The sequence below is a fragment of the Salminus brasiliensis genome, chromosome 17 (assembly GCF_030463535.1).
Source record: "Salminus brasiliensis chromosome 17, fSalBra1.hap2, whole genome shotgun sequence".
NCBI classification, from domain to species: Eukaryota; Metazoa; Chordata; class Actinopteri; order Characiformes; family Bryconidae; genus Salminus; species Salminus brasiliensis.
The window spans coordinates 9538122-9565843 of NC_132894.1; the positions used below are offsets into that span (position 1 = coordinate 9538122).

Sequence of the window (27722 nt, forward strand, 5' to 3'; positions counted from 1 at the left end):
GCTTATTCTTGCAGCCATACTGTTATGCTAACTATAACAAACATTTCTAGCCTGATAAACAGGCAGTGTTGAAATCAGGTTTTGGATGAAATACAGTTGTGGAAGAAATACTCCAAAGGCTGTTGCAACTCAGATAAATGATTAACGGAGGACGCTCATTGATCCACTGTGAACGACGCAGTTAATATATCAAAAAGAAGACTACCCGATTCCTAGTGCTGCAAGTTTGTGGAGGGCTGGGATCTAAAATGCGGGTGGTGGTCAAAATTTTGGCTTTTGCCTTTTTGGTTTGTTCCATTAAGTCTGAACAAGAACAAGGTAAGATGCCTATAATGGTCATTGTTGGTGATGTTTTATAATTACTTGTGTGGCCCTTTCAGATTTGTTTTCATTGTGCAAACATAATTATTGTCACAATGATAACATTATTTACTCAACTTATACATCATTAATACTTAGATTTTTAAGTGTTCATTGTATTTTGTTGCTTGCACTAAGGGTAAAGCTAAATCCACTTGGTCCTGTGGACTCTTCTAGTTAACTGGTGTTGTTTGTAATGTGAACACAATCTTTTTGAAATGTGAGAATGTGAGACCATTATTTATTGTACCATGTATTTATTTATGTAAAATAATATAAACATTAGCATGTTCAGAAGGTTTTATAAAAGCTTTAATGGTTGTTTCAGGTTATTCACTTATGGCCAGCCTTACATAAACTGTCATTAAAAATGTGTTACTTGGGCAAAAACTGTCAAAATGTATTAGTCTTCTTGTATGTCTTCTAGAATGTTTTCGAAAGGATATCGATTTTGAAAATGTTCAGATAAGTGCTCTCAGCGAACGCTACAGCTCTGGGGAGACAGTGAGATTGAACTGTGTGACTGGCTATGTTGGAATTCTTAAACTCTCTTGTGCAAACGGCAGTTGGAAGAAAGATGGAGGGCGAGACTGCAGAAGTAAGCTTACTTTGCTATATACATTTACTCAATTTATAAATCATTTATACTTTCTAATTATATATACTTTATATATACTTTATCATTTCTAAATGTTCAGTGTATTTTGTTGCTTGCATTAAGGGTAAGGCTAAATCCACTTGGTCCTCAGGTGACAATAATGACAGCTGATGTGATGTACTCACACTGGAGACTTCATAAATGTATTAAATTAATTCCCACAGAAAGGCCGTGTGGTCACCCAGGAGAAACACAGAATGGAGACTTCAAGCTCCTTGGGGAGAAAGAGTTTGTGTTTGGAGCTAAAGTGGAGTACACTTGCAGGACTGGGTAAGAGACTGTGTTGTGCCATACAGCCAGTCCCCTTTTTTATTTTTTCTGTCTTTTGATTCTTTATAAGAGGAACAGTCAGCAAAATGAATACAATTATTTCTTACAGTATCACAAGATTGTAGCACTTAACCCTCCTGTTATGATGAAGGTCAAGCTGACAAGTTTCACAGTGCAGGAAAAATATTTGTAAATATTTTTGGAGAATGAAACCTTGCTGGCCTTAATTAGTGTAATGCATTTCATCATTTATTAGTATAATGTATATAATGTGTTTGCAATCCCTTGCAATTTTTGTACTACACACACACACACACTGGTCAGGTTATATAGAACACAAGGCTACAAGGGTACAAGGTCCTCTGGGTTCCTAAGACCAGAAACATAATCAATGCAAGTACGCAAACACAAACACACGGTCCTGCTGTACACACTCCTTCTCATTCATGTACAGGCATTCTTACGTTACTGTGGCGGTTCAAACACTCAGTATTACAGGATAAGTAATAGTGTCTGTAAACAGGATAGGGTTAAACATGTCAACAGCAGAGGAGTGTGTACAGTCTCTGAATCGCTCTTGGTGGAAAAATGGAGAGTTTATTTCTCTTGTTCAGCCTGTGAAAAAAGCACAACAGCGGTACGAGACAGCTTGGCTTCTGCTGTAGTGCACCTTGTGGCAGCGCTTTATGAAATGCGTCATGGCACACTTTTGAACGCTAGGTACAAAACCCAGTCTGCGTAGCATGTAGTATCTTTCAGGTCTAAGATATACCAGTGAGAAAACAAAACAGGAACCACCAGTGGTTCTGCGGAGTGGAAGAAGTTAGACGAGTGAATAATCATAACCATGTTTACTTCAAAATCCAAATGTTGATTACATTAAAGATTGATTAAATGAACATGAATTAAGTTATGGAAAAATTATTCAACGTTCAGATGATTAAACACGCATGTCATTGATTTAACCCAGGAATATTATTGCCGTTCCTTACAGTTGTACACAATGAGGGTTACTAGCAAAGCCATGTCCCAAAACAAATCTAGAAAAGCACTGAGCTACTGTGTTTTAGATGATGCAGAGGCATAAACTAACACTGGATAACCCTTTTACTGTTTTGTGACTGGCCATATTATCCTGCTTGCTAACTGTAACTAGCCTTTTAAACTTTGCCATGTGGTCTATAATGAACCTTATGGCATTGTTTGTTTTTCGCAATTGTAAGTAAGCAAGCATCAGTAACATTATTAGCTCACAGCTATCAGGCCTCACTGGGACTTTGCTCTTAAGCTTCTGCCTACACTGGATACCTCTGCCACACAATAACAAACAAAAAAACAAGTGTGTCAACTAGCACCAAGAGGCTAGCACCAAGAGGCTGCATGAAAGCGTTTTTACTTTAGCTGTGCAACATATAGTCGCTGTCCTAACAAAACAAAAACATGTATCCCAAAATACAGCTTAACAGAAGAAGCTTTAGAGGGACTGCAAATCCGAAAAATAGTCAAGGGGATAAAGTAATAGCACTTTCCTGCTGGACAGTGCTGTCTGCAGTCTGGTATAGTTACTAAGCTAAATCCAGAACTTTCCGTACCCTGGTTGAGTATCTCTGTCTCTTTCTTATTGCACAGTTGTTCCCACAAAAGTCAGAAGGGGTCTCTGGAGGCTGTGTAGTAATGACACAGAGCTTTAAGGTTTTATGTGAATACAGGCATCCAGGTTTTGCATAGTCTCTACCTCTATATTCAGGTTCTAAGAATTGTGTATTGCTTGTAAAATGTTACTCTAGGGTTGTTGTGTGGCTCGTGTCTGGCAGTGTCAGAGCTCAAAATGTCCAAAATTTGGGGTCCATTGACACTAGCTTTGCATATTCTAAAGGACTTCTGTAAGTCACTCAGTGTCTGCTAAATGCCATGAATGTAAGCTACAATTATTCTGGCTAACGAGAGTTTTTTATAATGGTAGTTGTTTGAATTAAGTGAGCTGTAGACACCAGGCTACTTATGTTGGATGTTGACATCCATGGGAAACAGGGAAAGATTCAGGCAGCCAGGCTTGCCCGAAGCTGGCCAGGGCTCAGACCGTCAGCTGTCTAGTTTCAGACAGAAAAGAAAATGCTAGGACCAGTGGAGGGTCTGGGCTTGACTCATTGTTGGAAGACCATTCAGTTTGAGAGGGCTCATCTTTGAGACATATGTTTTTGATACATTCTTACCTAACTAAAGGCGAGAGCCTTCACATGGTGGAGCCTGAATTGGTCCTGGCCCTTGATCCAGAGCCCAGTTTCGCCTCACACAAGTAAACAATGACCTGTAAACAATGCTTCACAGCAATAAAGGGATGGAGTGCAGCACAGTTTGGTCATTTCTTCATCAACAGACCTTCCACTCAGAAGCAGACCTTTTGGAATCCCTTTGGGAAGTTAGGCTCTGCGTGCAGCTCATCATAACTGTTGTGACAAACATTTTTGATTATCCCTGTTGATTGAGAATTCCAGCCATGTTATTGTCAATGATGATAAAAGCCCTTTCTATTTCCATCCGATGGAACTAAGATCCTAAGGTCAGCGTGGAGAAGTTCTACATTTCTACCATCAGTAAAGGTCCTCTTGCTCATGGTTTTGTGGGTGAGCACATGAAATGTGTTTTTGTTTAGACCTGCCCAGAGCTGCTTATCGATAGTTTTAGTTGCCATGCCATTTGGTTTTCTTTTCTTCACCTCAGTCATCATGTACAGCATAATTCATCAGTTAACCTATAGCCAGTTATGCCAGCCAAACATCTCATCTGTATGTAAACTGCACTAGATTTGAGATTGAGCTGCTAAAATTTAATTGGTTGCACCAGTAACAGATTCAACACAGTGAACCCATCCAATGCAGGTGCAAAGTCCAAATTTATGGCTGTTTGATTTGGAAAATGGCTTGTGAAGTGTTGCAAGTCAGTTATCAACAGTAAATCTGTTTTGTCATTTAACATGACCAAGAACTGCCTACTTTGGCATGTACGTCATTACAGACACATGGAAAAAATTACAGTGGCTCAGATGCTTCCAAAACCACTCTAAAAAAGCTTTACCTAGCTACCACAATGTGCTTAGCATGAAGTGGCTCACTCCTGGTGATTAGATTAGATGACATTACATTAGAAAATAATAGAACTTTATTTTCCACCAAGGCAAAAAAATAAATAAATAATAAATCATCTTTAAAACATTCAACAGAAAATAATGTACAACACATTACAAGAATACTTCCCATATACAACAAAATATACACATATACACCATTGATATATTTAATGTGCTGCTCTCTAGTTTCAACAACACAATATTCTCCCATCTTGTTTTACCGTTTCGCCAGCTTTGACTGGGGGTTTCACTAGTAGGATTGGTTTCACTAGTAGGATATGCAATCTTTGGGAGCGTAAATATATTGAGCCAAGACAGTTACAAAACAGTCTGGGGGTTTTGGAATTGGCCCGTTTTCCAGCCCTGTTGTAGTTAGGCCAGATTTTCTAATAACACAACAGTGCTCAGTGAGGTTCCATTAATACATTTAATTGCATTATGAACAAAATATCTCCTTGGGCCACATTTAGCCATAGGAATATGACAAATTAAGATGGAGCCAAGTCCTAGTAGTGTTATTAAATTCATGCATTCATGCATTCATGCAGCATGAGGTTGAATTGAAACTCCCAGTTTTCATCATACAATCAAATCATCCAATCACTTAGGATTCATTTGCATTCCATAACCTTATGTATTTCTATTTCGAGTCAGCTTGACTTTTCTTTTGTTTTTTTAAATTGATCATTAAGTGTCGTACTGAGTCATATTTAAAGGATGATGATCTCCTGATTAAATGATATGCTACTGAACTTGTACTTACATTTCCAAAACATTTTTGTTTTTTATAAAGGTATGTAATGGCCAGCAGGATAAATACTCGACACTGTCGTAGCCAAGGGTGGGACAATTCTGTCCCTATTTGCGAAGGTAAAGAAAAAAAAGGCATCTTTTCTTTTTTTAACATTTTAACTTAACTTACAATACCATTTTTTGCATGTTGTTGTACTGCTGTGTTTTTAATGACACCAACCAGTCTTTTTGTGATCCTGTGTTTAATATAAAGTTATAATACTTTAGTGCACTACCTTGTATTTATAAATGTATTTATTTGTAATGGAAAATTACAGGGTGTGTTTGTGTGTCAGTTACGACAACCCTAAAAGCAAATTCTATTCTAAAAGTACTATAGTCGAGAACACAGTTAGGTTTTTTTTATTTTATTTATTTATTAGTTTTTTAAGTATATGTTTTCTATTTATATGTGTCTTTGATGTATAAACAGTAATAATGTGACTTGTGTGAGGCGAACATTTATCAAGCCAATGTACAACCCTGTTATTTTGCCTCACAATGAAACATACTATTGATTCTGTTATAGTGCACTCATGAGGGACCAAAAAAAAGGATAAGATCGGCTTTCCACTGGTTTATGGCACCAGAGACAGTTCACAGAACCCACAATTAAAGCATAGTTTTAAAAACTGGACCAAAAATTCAAAACACGAATTATTCTCAAGCCGGACAGTGTTGCTATCCTCTTATTGTGTCCTCTCAGCACAATGTGCTGTTTGCAAATTGAAGAGATTGTAGCCAGGTTAGGTTTTTGCTTTGTCCTTAATCACTTCACCGAGTTAATTAACCATTGCCAGTGCTTTCCCTTTTGCTGTATGGTTAGTTCAAGTTTTTTATGGTTTTTAAAGTGGACATTACAGAGAAGAGATGATAAAAGCCAGCTTAATCAGGCCTTGTCTTTTAGCCTTGTGCAGATCACAGTTTGCTTGCCCTAGCTTTCCCTTTGTTGGATGCCAAGTGCCTGTTTTCAAGCCCTGTTGTGGTTAGGCCAGATTTTCTATTAACACAACAGTGTTCAGTGAGGTTCCAATTTTGCACATGTGGACAAAATTGTTGGTACCCCTCGGATAATGAAAGAAAAACCCACAATGGTCACAGAAATAACTTGAATCTGACAAAAGTAATAATAAATAAAAATGAAAATTAACCAATGAAAGTCAGACATACCTTTTGAGGCAATCACTGCAATCGAACGATTCCTGTTACTGTCAATGAGACTTCTGCTCCTCTCAGTAGGTGTTTTGGCCCACTCCTCATGAGCAAACTGCTCCAGTTGTCTCAGGTTTGAAGGGTGCCTTTTCCAGATGGCATGTTTCAGCTCCTTCCGAAGATTCTCAATAGGATTTAGGTCAGGGCTCATAGAGGGCCACTTCAGAATAGTCTGATAATGTTTTCCTTGTAGCCATGTTTGGGTGTTTTTAGCTGTGTGTTTTGGGTCATTATCCTGTTGCAAGACCCATGACCTGCGACTGAGACCAAGCTTTCTGACACTGGGCAGCACATTTCTCTCTAGAATCCCTTGATAGTCTTGAGATTTCATTGTACCCCACGCAGATTCAAGACACCCTGTGGTAGATGCAGCAACGCAGCCCCAGAACATAACAGAGCCTCCTCCTTATTTCACAGTGGGGACAGTGTTCTTTTCTTGATATGCTTCAATGTTTCCATCTGTGAACATAGAGCTGATGTGCCTTGGCAAAAAATTTAATTTTTGTCTCGTCTATGCATAGGACATTCTCCCAGAAGCATTTGGGCTTGTCAACATGTAGTTTGGCAAATTCCAGTCTGGCTTTTTTTATTTGTTTTCAACAATGGTGTCCTTCTTGGTCGTCTCCCATGAAGTCCACTTTGGCTCAAACAATGATGGATGGTGCGATCTTACACTGATGTTCCTTGAGCTTCAAGTTCACCTTTAATCTCTTTAGAAGTTTTTCTGGGCTCTTTTGTTACCATTCGTATTATCTGTCTCTGTGATTTGTCATCAATTTTCCTCCTGCAGCCACGTCCAGGGAGGTTGGCTACAGTCCCAAGAATCTTAAATGTCTGAATAATATGTGCAACTGTAGTCACAGGAACATCAAACTGCTTGGAGATATATAACCTTTAGCATGCTTGTCTATACTTTTCTTTCTGATCTCCTGAGACAACTCTTTCCTTCGCTTCCTCTGGTCCATGTTGAGTGTGGTACACACCATGTCACCAAACAGCACAGTGACTACCTGTAGCCCTATATATAGGCCCAATGACTGATTACAAGATTGTAGACACCTGTGATGCTAATTAGTGGACACACCTTGATGTCCCTTTTGTCACATTATTTTCAGGGGTACCATCATTTCTGTCCAGGCCTGTTTCATGAGTTTATTTTTTTAAATAATTCTGTTGAAGCATGGTTCAAAATCAATGTCAGATTTTCATTTGTTCATTTTCATTGAATTTTTATTTATTATTACTTTTGTCAGATTCAAGTTATTTCTGTGACCATTGTGGGTTTTTCTTTCATTAACCGACGGGGACCAACAATTTTGTCCATGTGTGTACCTAACTCTAGATATTCCACTATACCAAATAAAATACAATTTGACATTCTAAAACCTCTTTAAGATTGTAGGTCATTGAAAATCAACTGTAAATAATCTGAAAATTGCACATTATTTCTGCATGTTGTTCAAGAAGACTACGTAAGGTTTGGTGAAAATGTATGATTATTTTAGGCCTATCATAAAAAGTGACCTCTGAAATCTACTTCACCAAAAATCAAATATTAGATTTTAAAATATTCATTTTAATCTGATTTGTTTTTCAGTGGTGAAGTGCCCGATCATTCAAACATCTGGAGATTTAATCACAACGGGCAACACTGAAGAAGCAAGCTATGGCGATGTTATTAACTTTGAGTGTGCTTCTCGTCAGTTAATGCTGGACAGACCAAAAGACATACACTGTACGGAGAAGGGGACATGGAGTGGGCCTATTCCAAAATGCATAGGTTGATGCTCTCTACTATAAATATCAATGTCATCATGGTGGTCTAGAATCATCATCGAGTTGTGTTGACTGTTTCACTATATGGTAGTTCATTCTTTTTTGATTGTATATGTTAACACTGGTCATGTTATTGGGTATCATTAGACTATGGGCAGTTTGTAGTAAGTTGTGCATGTGTGGAATCTGCAGGCTGTAGACATTGTCCTAAAGATGATTGAGGTGTTTGATGTAAAAGCTAGTTTTAGTGAATAAACTGTTTTTCTATTTCTGGTATATTTATTTTATATATATAGCTTACATTTACTAGCATTACTCATTTAACCTTTAGCAGTTGCTTAGTTTGTGACATTGTTGAATTGTTAGATTGATGTGAAATCACATTCATGTATCCTTTTTTTCCACAGAAATAAAATGCATACCACCTGTAATACAATATGGGACTATTACAGACCGTAAGTCTGAATACAGGGAGAATGAGGTGTTAACATATAGCTGTGAAGAGACATACAGGCCCAGACATGGAACCCCTAAATGCCTTCGGAATGGCTGGAGTATAACACCACAATGTGAAGGTAAAAGCCATGGGTAATACCCAATGAGTATATACATGTCGACACTCACATTAATCAGGTAATGTGCTGTGCACATTAAACATCAGCTGATGTTAACATCAACCATTAGCATGGAGGAAAAAAACTTTGAGGTGTGACACGCCAACAACTAATCAAGCCCAACACCCAAAACCTGGGTGAAGGGCTACATAGATTCAGTAGCTCTTAGATTCAATAGCTCACTGCCGGATCTTTAACTCAATCTTAGCTATAGTGACAGTACCCAGTAGTGTGTTGGCCAGCCAACGTGACTGCCTGGGTTTGATCCCTCCTGTAGATGAGCACCATATCGCAGATACAGTATGGCTTCCATTGTTTGTAAGTCCTGTGGATACAGAAAAAAAAGTCTGCTAACACACTACACAAATTTAATCTCTTTAAATTGTACTGTTATTTATTTGAGAGAATGCCAGTTGCCCTGTTTTGTCTTACTTTGTGTTCAACAGAGGTCACTTGTCTGCTTGGGCCAACCACATATGGAACTAGAACCAAACCAGAAGGGAAAAATGTATTTAGGCCTGGAGAGAGTGTGGAGGTTATCTGCTCTGAGAATCACTGGCTTTATGGATTGAGAACAAAAGCACAAAGAATCAGATGCAAAGAAAGTGGTCAATGGGAACACACTCCAGTGTGTGAAGGTAAAAACTTACATATACATATACAAAACACGGACATATAAAAATATTGTTGGTCCTCTAGAAATAACATACACTAATGAAAACTAACATATTTGCAGCCATTACCTGCGAAATGCCCTACAACCAGCATGTGACTAGTGTCTACTACTACTTTAGTGGGGACAGAAAACTGGGGGTCAGTAAATCATACTTCTGTGAACGGGGTTATCGGGCGACAGCTAGAAGTGCCACATGTAGAGAGGACGGCTGGTCTCCAAAACCTCTGTGTACTGGTAAGCTCCTGTCTTAGTCATGTGGTTCGTTAGTTTCTTATTTTAAAGTGGAAAAGCATGAAGTAAGTCTTTGCTGTTTTTCAGAGATTGGGTGTCGGGCGCCAACAATTAATAACACAAAGACGCTGGGGAACCTAAGACCTATATATAAACCTGGTGAACGTATTGAGTATGAGTGTCTTCCTGGATATGAACCTGAAAGGCTTGTCATCACCTGTGATCAGGACGAACGCTGGCGGAATTTGCGTCCCTGCACTGGTAAGAATCCATTTGTTAATGATGTGGAAAGACTAACAAGATATATCTACTTGATCAGGACCGTGTGGGCATTTCAGACTGCATGGTGAGAAAAGGGCTGTAGCCATGGCAATGTAAGTGCACAGGTTTCTGGCGAAGTTAAGACATAATTCATGGTCCCTAAATATAAAAAAGAGTAATGATAGAAAAGATAAGCTGCTTTTAACCAATAATCATTTACTGTTTTCGTAAACTTTAGTGACTATTCGAACATTTGAACAGACTCCTGTTGGCTAGCTTAGCTTTAAGCCTAGCACCCACCTAACACCCGTTCACTTCACTTTACTTTACCGGTTTACCTGGTGTGGTCTTTCAACTTCCTCCGGTCGGCCCTTCTCTCTTCTTCGGTCGGCTTAGCATTAGCTCCTAGCCTTTTAGCTTTACTGCTGATCCCTGTTCAGATACTCGCAGTGAATATTTCTACAGTTAGCCATTCTCCTGTTGGCCTAACTTAAGCGTTCTGCCTTTTTAGCCTCACTTTCATATTCTCCTGAAGTAGCCCTTGTGTTCAGCCTTGAAAGACTTTTGCTAGTGACCCACTAACTAGCCCTTTGTACATTTTTAGGGTGTAATGACAATTATATTTACAGAAGTTTTGTCATTTACATTTAGCAGACACTCTTATCCAGAGCGACTTACAAAAGGTCTTCACTGTTTACTCAAAAGAATACCCTTTGCTAGTTTGTACCAGCTAGGATCTAAAAGATCTCTCTAAGCTTAAATACAGCTAAATACAAAAGTCAGTATGGAGACCATAGTACTCGACACTACACTTCGCCCTAGTACTCTTGGAAGAGGCAGGTCTTCAGTCTGCGGAAGAAGACATTGAGCAACTCTGACGCCGTTCAAACACTCAGAAAAAAGTCTGGATGGTTGTCTTCTGTGAATCCACTTTCATGTACTGCACTTTCATTATTCAACCATGCTAAGATTGACAGTTGTCCATTCCGGAGTGCCTTTAAATGAAAATTAAATGATGTTCATGAAATAATAATGTATTTATGCTACATTTCTCAGTTTAAAAAAATGAAATAGCTACAACTCCAGCCTTTCTATTGGCTTTTAATGATCAAGAGGTAATGACAGGCAGCGTAATGCTAAGAGATGACCAGAAACAGGCTGTTAACTCTTTGTTGTTGTTGTTGTTGTTGTTGTTGTTGTTTCCAGCAAAAAAAGTTCCTAGGAAACCAGACTGTGCTTCATTCAACTTGGAAAACGGATTCATACATCATTTCAGAATGGATGCAGACCCATTGGCTCAGGGTATCTACTACTCATGTGACACAGGTTATAAAACATACAAGGACACATGGTGGGGACAGATGAGCTGCAGTCAAGGTTTTTTGGATGAAACGCCCCAGTGTATAAGTGAGTCTTTTTTTCTGAAAAGAAACTGCAGTACAGTCGGCAGTGTGAAGGGAAAGGCTAATTTTGCTTTCATGCTCTTTGGTTCTCTCTTGACAGGTGTGAAAGACTGTGGTCTTCTTCCCAATATTCCACATGCAAAACTAATTCAAACAAACAAAGTCTTTAAGCACGGGGATTGGGATTACTTTGAATGTGATTATGGCTACAGAAGTGATGCATCTCACATCCAATGTCAAAACGGACAATTGACGACCGTACACTGTCTCAGTAAGTCACATTTGCTTTTGACTGGCTTGTGAATCTTTTAGGACTGATGTGATTCCAGACAATCTTTTGACACCGACCATGACAGTCTTAAGTAAACGGTCATTTGCTATGGTTCCAACCCAGGATTTTTACGGCAAACGTCAAAGGCTTCAAAAACGTCTATTTTATAAATATAGACAAAACCTTTATCTGTTTTTGAGGGGTGGGAGAGGGGTAGGTTTGCAGCTTAGCACCCAAAAGCTGGAGAACATTAATTCTAGGGAAGGGTGGGAAGGGATCCCAAAAAGGGTTTTAAAAAAAAGGAGAAACAATAATAATTGACATTTTATTAAACCAAAATACATTTATATCTTAAAGAACATCAATTACCACTGTGATTATTATCCATCATCACTATCACAAAAAAACCTTGTATCTCTGTTTTTGCTGCTTTTCACTTTTTGGCATAAAAAGACCTTTACCTAAGAATGAACCAATAGAAATACTACAAAATTACTTAATTAAATAAATCATAAAAATCTTAAATCTTAAAGTTTTTTCTTTCTCCTGTAATGTTGCCGATTTGGAGATGCATTTTTGTGCATCTTTTTAACAAATACTGTCTTATATCCTTTGAACTTGTTCGCCAAGTTTCGACTTATGAAGCAGTTTAGGAAACACTTGCTAAACTGACTTGTTCTTTTCTCACGTCCTTTGTTAGCTCATTCATTATTCCCTATGATTAATCTGTAAATCTTTTGCAGGACGTGACATCAGTACACAAATAATGATTCATTACAAAAAGTCAAACTGTCAGTAAATAGCCTTTGATTTGATTTACATAAGATCATGTTGTTGAAGTGGTTTAGTTACCCAGACATAATCCTGATCCTTAAGGTGCATGTTACAGTTACAGTTGAGTTACTTAAAGAATGACAATTCTTTATCCTTATTTTGAGACATTCTGAATAAAATAAAAGTATATTTTTTAAATATACTTTTTATATACTTTTTATATTTTTAATATACCTATATTTTCATACAGGTCAGTCATATGATAGTTGTGGTTATCCTCCACGAGTTGAAAATGCAGTCATCGAAGCATCTGATGGGTCATGGGTGACATTTCAATGCAGAGAACATTTTCAATTAAAGGGAAGTAGAACAATTTACTGCACCGCCACAGGCTGGCAGAAAGCACCAGAATGTAAATGTGAGTATATGAAATTGTTGTTGTTGTTATTTCTGCTGCTGCTTTTTGATCATTTCAGGAATCTGATCATGATTAAAAAGCATGTTTTGCTGATGACTCCCCACTAGGTTGCACTTTAAATCAAATTACAACAAACTGGAAGCTTGTTGGGTTTTAAATTAGCTGTAATGATCTGTCCTTCTTACTGTTTTCATCGGAATCACGCAACCTGCTAGTGTCATCATCTGCATGTGAAAAACCAGCAAAAACGATCGCCAATGGCACCATTAAGGATATAAACAGTGTTGTGGACTACTACAGAGGAGGACATGATGTGGAATATGAATGTTCAGGGGGATTCAGGTTTGAGCATCGAAGCACTGCTCGCTGTGGTGGATCCCGATGGACTTACCCAATATGCATACGTAAGTACAGGTTAGATTCAACAATAAGCTTAGGTAGTAGGTGGGTGGCCTTTTCCACACCCAGCACGGTACTAGCTCTTCAAAGTGCTTTGTTAACAATAGTGTTTTTGGCATTCATTCATATTTTCTATACAATCTTTTGACATAGACAATGACAGTCTTTAGTAAACAGTCATTTGCTATGGTTCCAACCTGAGGATATGTATATATTATAGAGAAAGAGAGAGCACTATATGGACAGGAAAGAATCCACCCCACCCTGCCTCATCCCCAACTCCCCAACTGTTAAATGTAATGAACACAGCACCGTTACTCCAGAGAACACAGTTTCACTGCTCCACAGCTCAATGCTTGGGTGTGTGATTCCACGCCTGGCATTAGGCATGGTACCACTTGAGGAGCTAAATATATTAGAAAGGGTGTCCACAAATCTTTCAAAATGTAGTGAGTAAAAAATACTGATTTTTCTTTTAAAATGTAGTAAGTATTAGTTCAACATTCAAACCTAAGTTAGTTCCAGATATTTCAGTCTACTTCTTAGATTTACTTGAGTTTTCCTGTAAAAGCAAGCACCTCCATGCCTGGCTATGACATACACTCTGAGAACAACATCATGTTTAACTGACCGTCCATTCAAATTCACACCATTTATGACCCTGTTATGTTGCCTCAGAGTGAATCACGCTGTTTCTCTTTTTTTTCCTCTGTATTTAACTTGTCCCTTCCATATACCAAACTCTCAGTATTCAACTATCCTTATTAACTGTCCTCGTCTTTACCAGATTCTTTCACCTAGAGATATCCTGTAGAATGCAGGATTGTTATAGAGCCTTGCATTCTCTCCCATCCATTTCCTGATTTTAAGACTTTTTTTAAATGTTTGAGTTGAATTAGCAAAACATGTTTTTCCAGGTCAATTCATTTTCACCTTAATATATTCCGTAGATTAATAAAATTGATACATTTTTCAACTAACCTGTTGTTGTTCACAGCATCTCCACCTTCAGATCCAAATGAAGATAAGGATGAAATGGCCCAACCCGACCAAGAGTCTTCAGCAATGAGTGTCACAAAGGCTCCTATTGTAACTGATGCAGAAGGATGTAAGAAATTCTTAGATTGTAGTTCAGAATATAGTTTACCTCACTTAAAGCAGTTCTGTTAAGTACGTTAGATAAGTCTTATTTGAGAAGACCTGTAGAGCATCTTCATCCGAACAGTAAGAGTCCACTGCACATGTTCTAAAAAATTAGAACGAATACAACTATACAAAAAAACAGGGTGAGGGTGTTCTCTCAAGAAAACCCAGAATATACTCTAAACTGAACATGATCAGGTTCAATAAATCAGGGTTCAACTTTGGGTTAAACATTGCAAGGGTTATAGCACCAGCGATTGCAGTGCAGTGGTGGTAGATGAAAGGGCATGGTTATGCAGTTGAGGCTGAAGGAACTCTGGCAGATGTAGGAATTAACCTTTTCTGCCATAAAACAGTTTATTACTTTAAGACTTAGTGTTGTTATTTTACAGGGCTATGACAGCGTCACTTGTAAAATGTATAAAATTTCAAATGCAGTATTTCTAGCTGCTGCCGAGCTAAGACATGACTCCGGGAGTTTTTCAATTGCATCTGAATTATGAAGACCAACTAGTTGTAGAGTATGAAGTATGCAGTATAGATCAAAACATGCAGTGCGTAGTCCGCAGTTGGGACACAGCCTGTGTTCCTCAGAGAAGGAAGCTAGCAAAGTTAGCTGAAGGTTATCTGAACAGAACCCGGTGTATTATTTGTCTTTTTGAACCAGTAGATTTTACTGCAACACTGTTGAAGGTGTGGTGCCACCCCTTGATCATTTTGTACAAGCTTTTCTGTTTTTTCTTGGATTTTGAGACAGAATTAATACAAATATGTAATGCTTAATGAACTTTCCCAATTAGAGAAAAAGCTAGCTTTAAAAGTTGTAGGATCTTCAGATGTTCTGACCCTGAGTAAAGAGCAAGGCCTAACAACAGGCCTACTTGTTTTTTTTTTTATTAAATTCTGATATTTACATGTGTGTGTACCTATGTGTGTATGTGTGTCAGCAGCGAACGCTTGTGGCCCACCTCCAATTGTTAAAGATGCAGTACAGGATTTTCAGAAAGAATATAAGGATGGTGAAAAAGCTTCTTATAGCTGTCCTGCATTCTACGTTGAGTATGGTGAGATGACCTGCAGACAAGGCAGATGGATGGGGACGGGGCATTGCATGCGTAAGTACAGATCACTTAAAAATTGCTAATTCAAGATGATGCACATTTTGGCAAGTGGAGCCACTGACGTGTGAAAATACATTGTTATTATCATTATATGACAACTAGTATAAGCTCATGTAGAAATTCTATCATGTCTGGATTTGAATGTGGTTGTTTAAACTGTGACAAAGGCTCTAAAAAGGATGCTCTCCAGGTGAGAGACTTTTTTCATGCCTTCTGGAGATAAATCATGGCTTATACAACTGCAGACACAACCAAACATTTTCTTAGTGACAGCCAGTGAATCCAGCATATCCATCGCTGCCATGCAGAAAGCTTTACATTGAGTTAAACATCTATAATGAATGGACCAATAGAAATGATCCTCAATGATTTGAAATCAAATCTACATAGACTTCCATTGAAAGTTAAGTGATGCTATACAGTCATTGCTCTATAGCTTTCTAAAAGCTCTATATTATTTGCAACTGGACTGTTCTGGCTTCCCTATAATGGCTCATAGCTTGACAGATGGTTAACAGGCTAGGTCAGTAATCAGACATTACTTCTAACTTCTGATATTTACTGCCAGAGTCAGTGCAAGACTTGAACATCTAACATGGAGACTAACATGCTTGAATATTTCTTCAGACATTTGTATTTAAACCAGAGCTGCCACTGAACCTGAATGTGATTATATGAGCTACTGTGTAAAAAACACACATTCCTTGTATGTGCAAAACATACTCAGCCCACAAATCCTAAATCGTATTCCAAATGTGAATGTACACCAATGCTAATTAAAACGTTAGTGCTAATGTCACTAATGGTAATCATGGTAATCAGGTAAGTAAAACAAAACTGACAAGCAATCAGTAAGAAAAAATTACCCAGATGAGCCAAATAACTCCGTTTTAAATCGGTGTGATTTCAGAATCATCTACAGTTGCAATTCGAAATGACCAACTTAAATAGCCAACCAATATAACCAATATATTAAGTGCTTTCTTCACATTAATGAAAGATGCTACCTTTAGTGACGACTGCAGTCTCAGAATTATCCAACCCCTTCATGATAAGATTTTCTATGGTGTTCAAGCCAGCCGACTGTGATAACCACTCCAGAATCTTCCAGGACTTCTGAAACCAAACCTTAATGAACTTTTTGAGGCATGCTTGGGATAACTGTTCTGTTAGAAGGTCATATGACACACAAACTGAAGTTTTCTTTGAGGATTTCCTGATAAATCCATCTTGCCGCCCACCCGCTGCAGGTTTCCAGTGCCAGAGGAACCAAAGTAGACCCAGAGCATCAACAAGCCACTGCCATGCTTCACTGTAGGCAGGGTGTTCTTTTCAGCACATGCTTAATTCATCCTCTTCCACATTCTGCTGACCCACAGGCCTAAAAGGTTTTGAGTCGACAGTGGGTCAGTAGAGCTGTACGGAGACCTTCAGCGCTTTGTGTGTGTCTTACTGAGCAAACTGAAACATCAGTGCCCACTGCCACCAAATCTTGCTGCAGGTCTTTTGCAGCCAGCAAGGGTTTTTGCCAAACCTGCCTCCTCGTCTGTAATAGCTTCCTCTTTTTGCCATGTTTGCCAGTTTTCCTTTGACTTTGAACTTGCAGACTATACTTCCAACTGTATCTTTACCAACATTCATCCTTTATATCCTTGTTTGTGCAAGGCAATGATCTTTTCTCTGATTTTTTGGACAGCTCTCTTGAGGCATATTTCTAAGGCCCAGTCAAATGTCAGTCAGCAAACCCCTACCCAGTCCAGGTATTTGATGTTTCCAGGTACCTGATTCAACACTTAGAGCCCCTGATGTATATATTTGCAAGCATGTGCTTTTATGAGGGGTTTCATTCAGGGGTCGATTAATTCTGAGACTGCAGTTAAAAGTGCCCTTTTTTGATGAATGTGGAGAAAACACTTGTTAGTTAGTTGTGGTGAGTTGATGAAATGGTTCTTGTTTGATTGGTTTGTTGCAAACAGCTGAAAGTTTATTACATTTCCTAATAAACCTAATTTGCAGTGGGCGTTCTTCTCTACATCTATGCCTTGGCGCAAGGTCTCTTATTTCTAAGGTCTGCAGATAATTCCTTTGACCCTATGGCTTGGAGTTTTCTCTGACATGTACTGTCGACTGTGGGACCCTATATAGGCAGGTGTTGTTAATCCCTAATCATGTCCAATCCATTGAATATACAACAGATGGGCTCCATCTAAGTTGTAGAAACATCTCAAGCAGTATCAGTGGAAACAAAATGCACCTCTTAGCTCACTTTTGGGTGTTATATAAAAGGGTGTGCACACTTGTGTAAATTATATTTGGGCACATTCTGAATTTTCTGAACATTTCTGAATTAGCACAAATGTCTAAAAACAGACTTTCCAGCTTGACTGTACTTAAACTGGTTCCTGTTTAACCAATTAACTCTTTGATTTGTTTGCATTGGGGGGGGGGTATCTATATACTAATACTGTCCACTTTAAAATCAGACTAAATCTAACATGGTTAAATTCAGACAGGAGGGAAAACATGGCTTCATAAATGTTGGCATTTCCTTTAAACATATGAATGTTGTCCTTGTATCAGTCCCTACTATGTATTGTTACGGTTGTTTTACTCTACATAAACACAAGCGGTACTGTATTCATTCAAATATGTTGGATTCATTTCAGAACCCTGCACTGTGGACGTGCCAGAAATGGATGCCCGTTACATAGAGCTATCCAGGGGAGGAAGATCAAAAATCTATTCACAACATGGAGATTTTATTACATTTGTTTGTCAAGCAGGACACAGACGTACAGGCTTTAAAGACAACTTTCGTCAACAGTGTCTACAAGGGGCCATACATTTGCCTGCTTGTGAATAGTGGGCCACATGTTACTATTAAATGATAAGCAGTGCACGTCACTACTCTCAGTAAAAGAAATGATTTTAACACGCTGAGAGAAAAGGTTGTTTGTGCAGTAACTGATTCAGGAAAGGGCAGAGGAGGCCGCCATTGAGATCCTCAATAAAAAACAGTCAAACAAAATACGTATAATACAATACATAATGATGCACCGGAGACTTCACTCACTTTAACAACTAAAATCTATCATTTCTTCTGGAAATATTCGTACACATACATCTGTTGCAGAAATATTCAGCCTGTATAATGTATATTTCAACAAATGCAATAAATCATTTGAGAATATTCACTGTTTTAATTGTATCTCTGCTTTTATAAAAATGTTATAAATAAAAAAAGACCAGCAGATTTTGTGGAGTGCTAACATTCTGTTGATTCTGTAACTAACTATTATGGGCCTATTCTCAGTTAGCGATTAGAAATTGAATTATATATAATATAATATTACTCCATCATTGTTCTGTTGTATTGTTTTCATGTTTAACAGATAAATCTTTCCTAAACACACACTTTCTTTGATTAGAAATCAGAACACAATGTCAGACTGATGTTGGTGACTCCATGTATGAATATGCGTTAACTTTTATTCTTCCTCTCATCATATGATGTCATATCATATGATATTATTTCACATGTAAACCCTATGAAGATGGACAACAGCAAAAAGGATTTTTGTTGTTTGTTGTTTTGTTTTCAGATACACATTTCTACAGATTTCATCACTGGCTGACCAAATTGTTTTATCACTTTTTAACAAATCAGTTGAGAAGATGAACATGCCGAGAAATTCTAGAAAGTTAGCTCTTAGCTAAGCTTATTAGTTAAGTTATGCCTTAAGTAGCTAACAGCTTTCTCTGTTAAGTTAGCCATTAGCCAGTGATGATTTAGCCATTACTAATTTACTGGCAGTGTATTGTGGGTTTTGATACGTATCTTTTTGCCCAGTTATTAGCCTATGCATGTATGTAAATAAATGATCTATCTAGATCCATGTAGCTGCCTGTACATCTAAGTCTCTTAAGACTAAACCACAAGAAAGGACCTCCGCTGGTCCCTGAACACCATTTCCATAGCCAAGAAATCCAATAAGCACCTCTACGTCCTGCAGAGACATCCCACCGCATCCCACCATTTCTCCAGTGGAACTGCTACACTTGGCATTGGGCTTATACAATCCAGTGCTACTAATTATCAGAGGTGTGTGGATACCTTTGAACAAAGCATATTGCTGGTATCCAGAGCCTGAATTTGAAAAGCTGATAGGATGAAAACTTTACCTCATAAACTAAAACTATTTAATTCTACAGTTCAGTGGGTTTGTTTATCAGCACTACAGTGGATTTCTAGCACTTATTTTCACTTAATGATTCATTAAGGCAGACGTAAACAAATTCCATATAAATTCTTGACATATTTAAAAATACTTACATAAGTAAAGAAAGAACAGTACACCCTCCAAAATGTACTTATGGTAAACAAGTAAAATTATTTCTTAAACATTTGCTAAAATATCTTTTGTGTTATAGATGAAAGCAACCGTGACAATTAATGCAAATAATGGTTTATGCTAGAACTGCACCATCATCTGCAAATCATATAAATGACATTGTAATCTCAAATTTGATTAATGTGGTAATATTTGATAAATATTGGCAGCCTAATAGTCTTTTGACTCAGGACTTGATCTTAACAGAATTGCTGAAATACGCTTTTATTTTTCTTTGATGTTATAACAATATCAAATCAAAGTCAATTTTACTACTAAAATAAAAACTGACTCCACCCATCTGAAATCAATAACCCCTCTACTCCTGTTTAACTGGTTTTAATAAACTGGATTAAAGATAGAGTTTATCCAAAAAGAAAAACTCTGTAAACACTGATTGGCAATATTGATCAATATTAATTAATAATAAACACTAGCTAGTCATGTAGATCAGAATCAGAATCTCTTTATTTCACCAAGTACAAACCGGATTCCAAAAAAGTTGGGAGACTAAACAAATTGTGAATAAAAACTGAATGCAATGATGTGGAGATGGCAAATGTCAATATTTTATTAGTAATAGAACATAGATGACAGATCAAAAGTTTAATCTGAGTAAATGTAACATTTTACAGGAGAAATATGTTGATTCAAAATTTCATGGCATCAACAAATCCCAAAAAAGTTGGGAAAAGGCTATTTTTACCACTGTGTGGCATCCCCCCCTTCTTCTTACAACACTCAACAGACATCTGGGTACAGAGGAGACCAGTTTCTCAAGTTTAGAAATAGGAATGCCCTCTTTTTCATGTTTAATATAGGCCTCTAACTGTTCAATTGTCTTGGGCCTTCTATAGGTGAAAGATCTGGACTGCAGGCTGGCCATTTCAGTACCCGGATCCTTCTCCTACGTAGCCATGATGTTGTGATTGCTGCAGAATGTGGTCTGGCATTATCTTGTTGAAAAATGCAGGGTCTTCCCTGAAAGAGATGACGTCTAGATGGGAGCATATGTTGTTCTAGAACCTGAACATAGTTCTCTGCATTAATGGTGCCTTTCCAGACATGCAAGCTGCCCATGCCACAAGCACTCATGCAACCCCATACTATTAGTGATGCAGGCTTCTGAACGGAGCGTTGATAACAACTTGGGTTATCCTTGTCCTCTCTGGTCTGGATGACATGACGTCCCAGTGTTCCATAAAGAACTTCAAATCGTGACTCATCTGACCACAGAACAGTCTTCCATTTTGCCACACTCCATTTTAAAAGACCCCTGGCCCAGTGCAAACGTCTGAGCTTGTGGAGCTTGCTTAGAAATGGCTTCCTCTTTGCACTGTAGAGTTTCAGCTGGCAACGGCGGATGGCATGGTGGATTGTGTTCACTGACAATGATTTCTGGAAGTATTCCTGAGCCCATTCTGTTATTTCCTTGACAGTGGCATTCCTGTTTGAGGTGCAGTGACGTTTAACGGCCCGGAGATCATCCAGTAGAGCATCCAGTAGAGTTTTACGGCCTTGACCCTTACGCACAGCAATTGTTCCAGATTCTCTGAATCTTTTGATGATGTTAAGCACGGTTGATGATGATAACTTAAAAGTCTTTCTGCGCAACAATGGTGGAATTGGTGATCCTCTTACCATCTTGGCTTCAGAGAGACACTGACACTCTGAGAAGCTCTTTTTATACCCAATCATGTTGTCAATTGACCTAATTAGTGTTAAATGGTCTTTCAGCTGTTTGTTATATGCTCAATTTCCTTTTTCCAGCCACTTATTGCTACTTGTCCCAACTTTTTTGGGATTTGTTGACACCATGAAATTTTGAATCAACATAATTCTCCTGTAAAATGTTACATTTACTCAGATTAAACTTTTGATCTGTCATCTATGTTCTATTATGAATAAAATATTGATATTAGCCATCTCCACATCACTGCATTCAGTTTTTATTCACAATTTGTTTAGTGTCCCAACTTTTTTGGAATCCGGTTTGTATGTTACACATACAAGGAATTTGTCTTGGTGAGAGCAACACGTATGACAAGTAACAAAAACACAGAACACAGATTATTTACAGTATTAAACTAAACGAAAATTACACTAAACAATAAATAGGATAGGGGATAAATTAAAAAAGTAAAAAGTACTAAAGGTAACAAAGAGCTGAAGAAGCTGAGAGATGTGAAACAGATTTAGTAGAAAAATATTATATATAGAAAGTTACAGATGACCTGAATATTTACAGAAAGAAAACATCTGTACAAGTGTGCAAATAGTCATACTGCAAATAGCAGAGTGCAAATAACTGTTCAGTCCGGTTTGGTACAGTTCAGTTGTATGTTTTGAGGTTTACAGTGGGAGGTGTCCACTGTGGTTGAGGAGCGCTACAGCTCTGGGGAAAAAGCTGTTAGCGTGTTGTGCTGGTTTTGATGGACCGTAGTCTTCTACCAGAGGGGAGTGTCTGGAAGAGGAGGTGTCCAGGATGTGAGGGGTCAGATGTAATTTTGCCAGCACGCTTCCTCATCCTGCTGGTGTAGATCTGCTGAAGTGATGGCAGGTTACATCCAATGATCCTCTCTGCTGTCCTGATGATGCGCTGGAGTTTGGCTCTTTCTTGTGAGGTGGAGGAACCAAACCAGATGGTTATGGAGGCTGTGAGAATGGACTCGATGATCGCTGTGTAGAACTGGATCATCAAGGTCTGTGGCAGGTTGAATTTCTTGAGCTGTCTCAAGAAGAATGATGCATTTGAACACACTGAGTATAACAATGGGAAAAAGACAGTAGATTAAACAGGTTAGTTTTAACCAGCTCTCAGATTAAGCAAACTGTATCTGACAAAGCAGACTGAACCAGACAGATATCGACAGTAACCTGAGCTAAATAAGAACACATTCAGCTGTTTAAGAACATAACACAGCAGAAACGGGATGGATATGTTCTCACAGAACTCACTCAAACCTGCGGAAGCAAAAGAATGAACTTGAGGCTTAAAGGCGGTGTGGTGGGGGGCTTTGGTGTTATCAGATTCACTAACAGCAGTATGTGCGATTGGATGTCTGATTAAAAAACATTTTAAAGGAAGGAGCCTGTTTCTAAGTTTAGTAAGTAAAAAGGAGAGATTTGTCTTGTGAAAAGTTTTAAACACTCAGAAATACTCAAGTATTCATACTTCATTGCCTGCCACCTCTGATGAGGATGAGACAGAAGAATCTTCTCAGAATTCTCAGAATCTAAGTATAGCAGTAAATATCCTGTTATCCCTGTTATGTTGAGTTAAGCAGCAATGTTGCGCATGTTTTATTCTGTGCATTTGTCTGGTTCATCATTTTTAAAATGGTATCTTTATTTACAAGGGACTAACTGAACTGTGTATTCCAGTCTCACTGTTTGTATTTCTATCTCTAAAAACCATCGGTGTGTTGTTTACTTTTTACACCCTGTTGGATATACAAGAATAGGTGGGGCTTACTGTGGACATTTCAGTCTTGCTGAAAGCAGAGATTGCTTAGTTGTACTGACTACCATTTGGCAAAATGAAGTGGAGTCTTTTCTTGGTCTTCTGTGTTTACAGCTCTACACAGGGTGGTAAGGCATTTCTCCTTCTGTGTTTTTCTACAGTAATTTGCATGCTGTCATTAATAAAGATCACAAACAAAAAGAATGTAATTCCACAAATGGACAAAAAAAATCAATTATATTATTTATTATACAACAATTAGGCCCAGCCATGCGAGCTGATTCAGGGGTCATAACTACTAACCATGTAGTTATTTTGCCATAACAGCATGTTTTTTTTCTCACAAAAACCGTATCACTCCGCTGAACTTTGTGAAACCAGTTACATAAATACCCTGAGCAAAATAAAACAAAAATGACTTAAAATGACACTAAAGGATTAAGAGAAGAATCCACAATAACAAAAAACAAACAGACAAGAAAAAACTGTTGTTGGTCTGTTTGAGGAGCTGGAGAAAGAATTTTCTCTAATGCAGCAACAAGGAACTATAACTAAGTTAAGAAACTAGAATTAGGCTGAAGGAAATACTAACACTGGAACATAAGGAATACTACGTTCACAGCTCCATTTGTTTATTTCTTACTTCAATTATTTTTCAAACTGTTGTATAAAAGCAATAGAACACGTAAGGGTGTGTGTTATCATGAAATAACAGTACCGCTGTTTCAAAGCCTGAAATTTCAGTTTGAGCTCTGTAAACATCATCAGTGAAATGCTGTGATCTGGAGATATTCACATGGTTATGTGAGACATAAACACTGAAAGGAATAGTATGCATAATCTGTACATATTTTTAAAAAACGGTATACATGTCTAAAAAAGAAGTAGGCAGACTTAATGTAAACATACAATGGTAGGATACATATAACGCATTAATAATGCATATAATGCATAATGCATACTTTAAAAAGTAGTAGGCATGCTGACAAAGGTAGCATTGTATGCATATTGTGAGCATACTTATATACTAGAATAAACATATTAATAGTATAATAAACACAAACTACTACTCTAAATAACTACTATAACTCTAAATAAAAGTAATATGTAAAGCTATGCATACAATGTTTAAGTATGCCCAGAGTATGCACACTACTTTTTAAGTATACATACTGTTTATTAAATATGTACGTGCATGTAGTATGCCCATCAATAAATGTCATTTGCAACTCCTATAACATCTTTTTCCCATGTTAGAGTTGCTTGCTAAAAATCTACAATTTAAATGCTGGCTGTGCTTTTGGTAACATAACAACCTTGTCTACCCTTTAATCTCTTACTGCTTTGGAATTTCCTATTGTTTTCCTTTTCACAGTGTTTCATTTAGATTCACAATCTAAACCTTTGGCTATTGAAATAAGCGTCATTTATCCTGAAATGAATAACTTGTTCAATGATCCAGCCAGCTGTGACCTTGTTACGGGTTAAATCTTGCGTAAACTTGGAGCTCCCAATGTGCAAGAGTTCAAAGCAAACTTGATTTAGTAATTTCGTACAGTGTGATTTTTACATGACAAACAGACCAATACAAATAGTCCAAAATGATTATTTGAACTTGTTAGGTTAGGTTTTTTATACTGACATCTACTAAGTGTGAGATGTGAGATTTTTTTCTTTCTGTAGAGTTGCTATTTTGGGATTTTTTCATAGGTTTTTGTGCAACAGCAACAAGATATATTACATTTATTTGGTTGCTAGTAGGACTTGCCCATTCTCTAGAGTTTAACTTATCTTTGTAGGCATCAGCACTGGTATCTCCTGATGTGTTTTGCTCAGAACCCACAAAAATAACAACAGCTGTTGTCTTTTGCAGAACCTATTTGTCACTTTCCCTTTCATGAGCATGTGGTGTCACCTTTTCATTTTGGTTTGGGCGCAAGACTCGGGGTCAGTAAAGAATACCAGTGTAAACCTGGTTATCGAGCAACAGCTGAACGTGCCTTCTGTACAGAGAAAGGCTGGTCTCCAAAACCCCTGTGCACTGGTATGTGTCTATTTTAAGAGCAATTACATTCATTACCTTCCTTATGTACCATGTAATACATTTATACATATATATATATATATATATATATATATATATATATATATATATATATATATATATATATATATATATATAATGGTCTCTGTGTAAATGTGTAAATAAATAAACAAATCAGAGCTAAAAAATACATGCTGCCTGCGTTGCAGAGGTTATGTGTACCGTGCCAACAATGGAAAATGCAAAGAGGCTGGAGAAAGTAGGTGCACGTCTTGAGTACAAGTGTAATCCAGGATATGAACCTGAGGGGTTTGTCATTACCTGTAATCAGCAGGGAGACTGGGACCATATGAGTCACTGCACTGGTAAGTGTCCTTTTGTTTGGACATTTCTGGAGATCTTTTTTAATTTGAGTTCTCTCATTTATGAAATATCAGTTGCCATATTTCATTCTGACATGACCCAGCACTCTTCATAGGTGTGACCTAGCACAGGTAGCTATCTCCTCAGAATGCAGTGTATTTCTGTACTTAAAATCAATACATTTTTGCCAAGCTACTCTTGAAGAATCATCCATTTCAAGCTTTTATGATTTTCCTTGGACTTTGTGACAGTATCTATATTAAATAAATAGGGTTTATTCATGGGGAAAGGCAACGAGACTTCATCAAAAACAGTAAAGAAGAGCTTTGGAAATATTTTGAGTGAGTTAGAAGATTATTCTTACAAATACTGAGTTTAGAGCCAAATATATCTGATGTCATGTCGAGTGATGTGTAACACTTTATTAATTTTCTCAATTAAAAGAAAAAACAGTGCGTATTGAAAGCTGTGTTTTAAATACAGAGAATCACTTCTCTTCAGAATGTGTGGGTTAATCGCAAGCACGGTTAGCTTCACAGAGTAAAAGTGGCAGTTAATTTCTGATCAATTTAATAAGCTCTGTCTGGAATTCACACACTTCCTGACTACATTGTTTTTTTCAATGGTAGTTATTATTATAATATGCATTTGAGTACTGTATCTTCTCAACATTTGTGTTGCTTGAAAATATTTGGGCATGATGATATTATTTGCATGTGTTGATCCTTATGTGTGTGTGTGTGTTTTCAGCTAAATCACTTGATTGTGGCCCACCTCCATCTATCGAAGATGCAGTACAGGATATAAAGGAACAATATAAGGATGGTGAAACTGCTTCTTATGACTGTCCGTCAGACTACGTTAAGGCTGGTGATCCCTACTTGACCTGCAGACAAGGCAGATGGACAGGAAATGGGGAATGCTTGCGTATGCACAGAGCTTTGTTGTACTGCTTGACTGTAGGCATGACAAAGTTGGTTACAATTATACAACATTAACATGCGTGCACCTCTATGTGTGTGTGTTATTAGCAAAAACACTTGACTGTGGCCAACCTCCATTGATCCAAGACGCAGTACATGATTATAAGGAACAATATAATGATGGTGAAACTGCTACTTTTTACTGTCCTGCATTCTACGTCAAGACTGGTGACATGACCTGCAGACGTGGCAGATGGACAGGAAATGGGCAATGCATGCGTAAGTACAGATCTCTTTAACTGGTAACACAAACACAATTAAAACAATCAATATAAACATAATATAATAATTAGTGCGCAGTTTTACTAAGTATCATGGGTATAGTGTGTTCCAGCAAGGGCAATGAAAATTGTGCAGCACGATGGGAGAAATAATTTAAATGACACAAATCATATGGATCAGAGCAGAATATACAGGAGCAGTGGTGTTATGTTGGCATGTCTTTTATACGTCTGAATGTTGTGCTTGTTTTAGTCTGTACTGTGTACTGTTACAGTTCTCTCACTCCCCATTAACACAAAAATGTTGGATTTTATTTCAGAACCCTGCACTGTGGACGTTTCAGATATGGATGCCCGTTACATAAAGCTAGGCTTTGGAGGAAGAACAAAAATCTATTCAGAACATGGAGATTTTATTACATTTGTTTGTCAAGAAAGACACAAACCTAAAGGCACAGTTACCCTTCGTCAACAGTGTCTACACGGGGTCATAAATTTACCTGCTTGTGAATAGTGTGAGAGAAAAGGTTGTTTGTGTCGTAACTGATTCATAAAAAGGACAGAGGAGGCTGCCAGGATGAGATCCTCAATACAAACAGTCAACCAAATTCAGATTAGCTTCCTTCAGTTAGCAGAATAATGGATTGTGTTCTGTCATTTCTGGATTGGGAGACTCTACTCACAATACTTCCAAATAAATTATTACTTCCTCTGGAAATATTTATATACATTTGTTGCTGAAGGGATGTTC

At 37.8% G+C, this 27722-nt stretch overlaps 1 protein-coding gene across 1 annotated transcript; it reads left to right on the top strand.

Moving 5' to 3' along the window:
• Positions 1 to 27485, top strand: LOC140538521 (complement factor H-like). Its single transcript, XM_072661115.1, has 22 exons — positions 1 to 318; positions 788 to 958; positions 1183 to 1288; positions 5209 to 5285; positions 8017 to 8199; positions 8603 to 8770; positions 9256 to 9447; positions 9546 to 9719; positions 9804 to 9977; positions 11184 to 11384; positions 11481 to 11651; positions 12676 to 12843; positions 13059 to 13247; positions 14240 to 14350; positions 15333 to 15500; positions 18173 to 18357; positions 23443 to 23488; positions 25234 to 25404; positions 25614 to 25769; positions 26518 to 26694; positions 26799 to 26969; positions 27292 to 27485. Exons 1-22 carry the CDS (start codon positions 249 to 251, stop codon positions 27483 to 27485), a joined length of 3423 nt encoding a protein of 1140 aa, XP_072517216.1. The 5' UTR covers positions 1 to 248.
• The last annotated feature ends 237 nt before the right edge of the window (positions 27486 to 27722 follow it).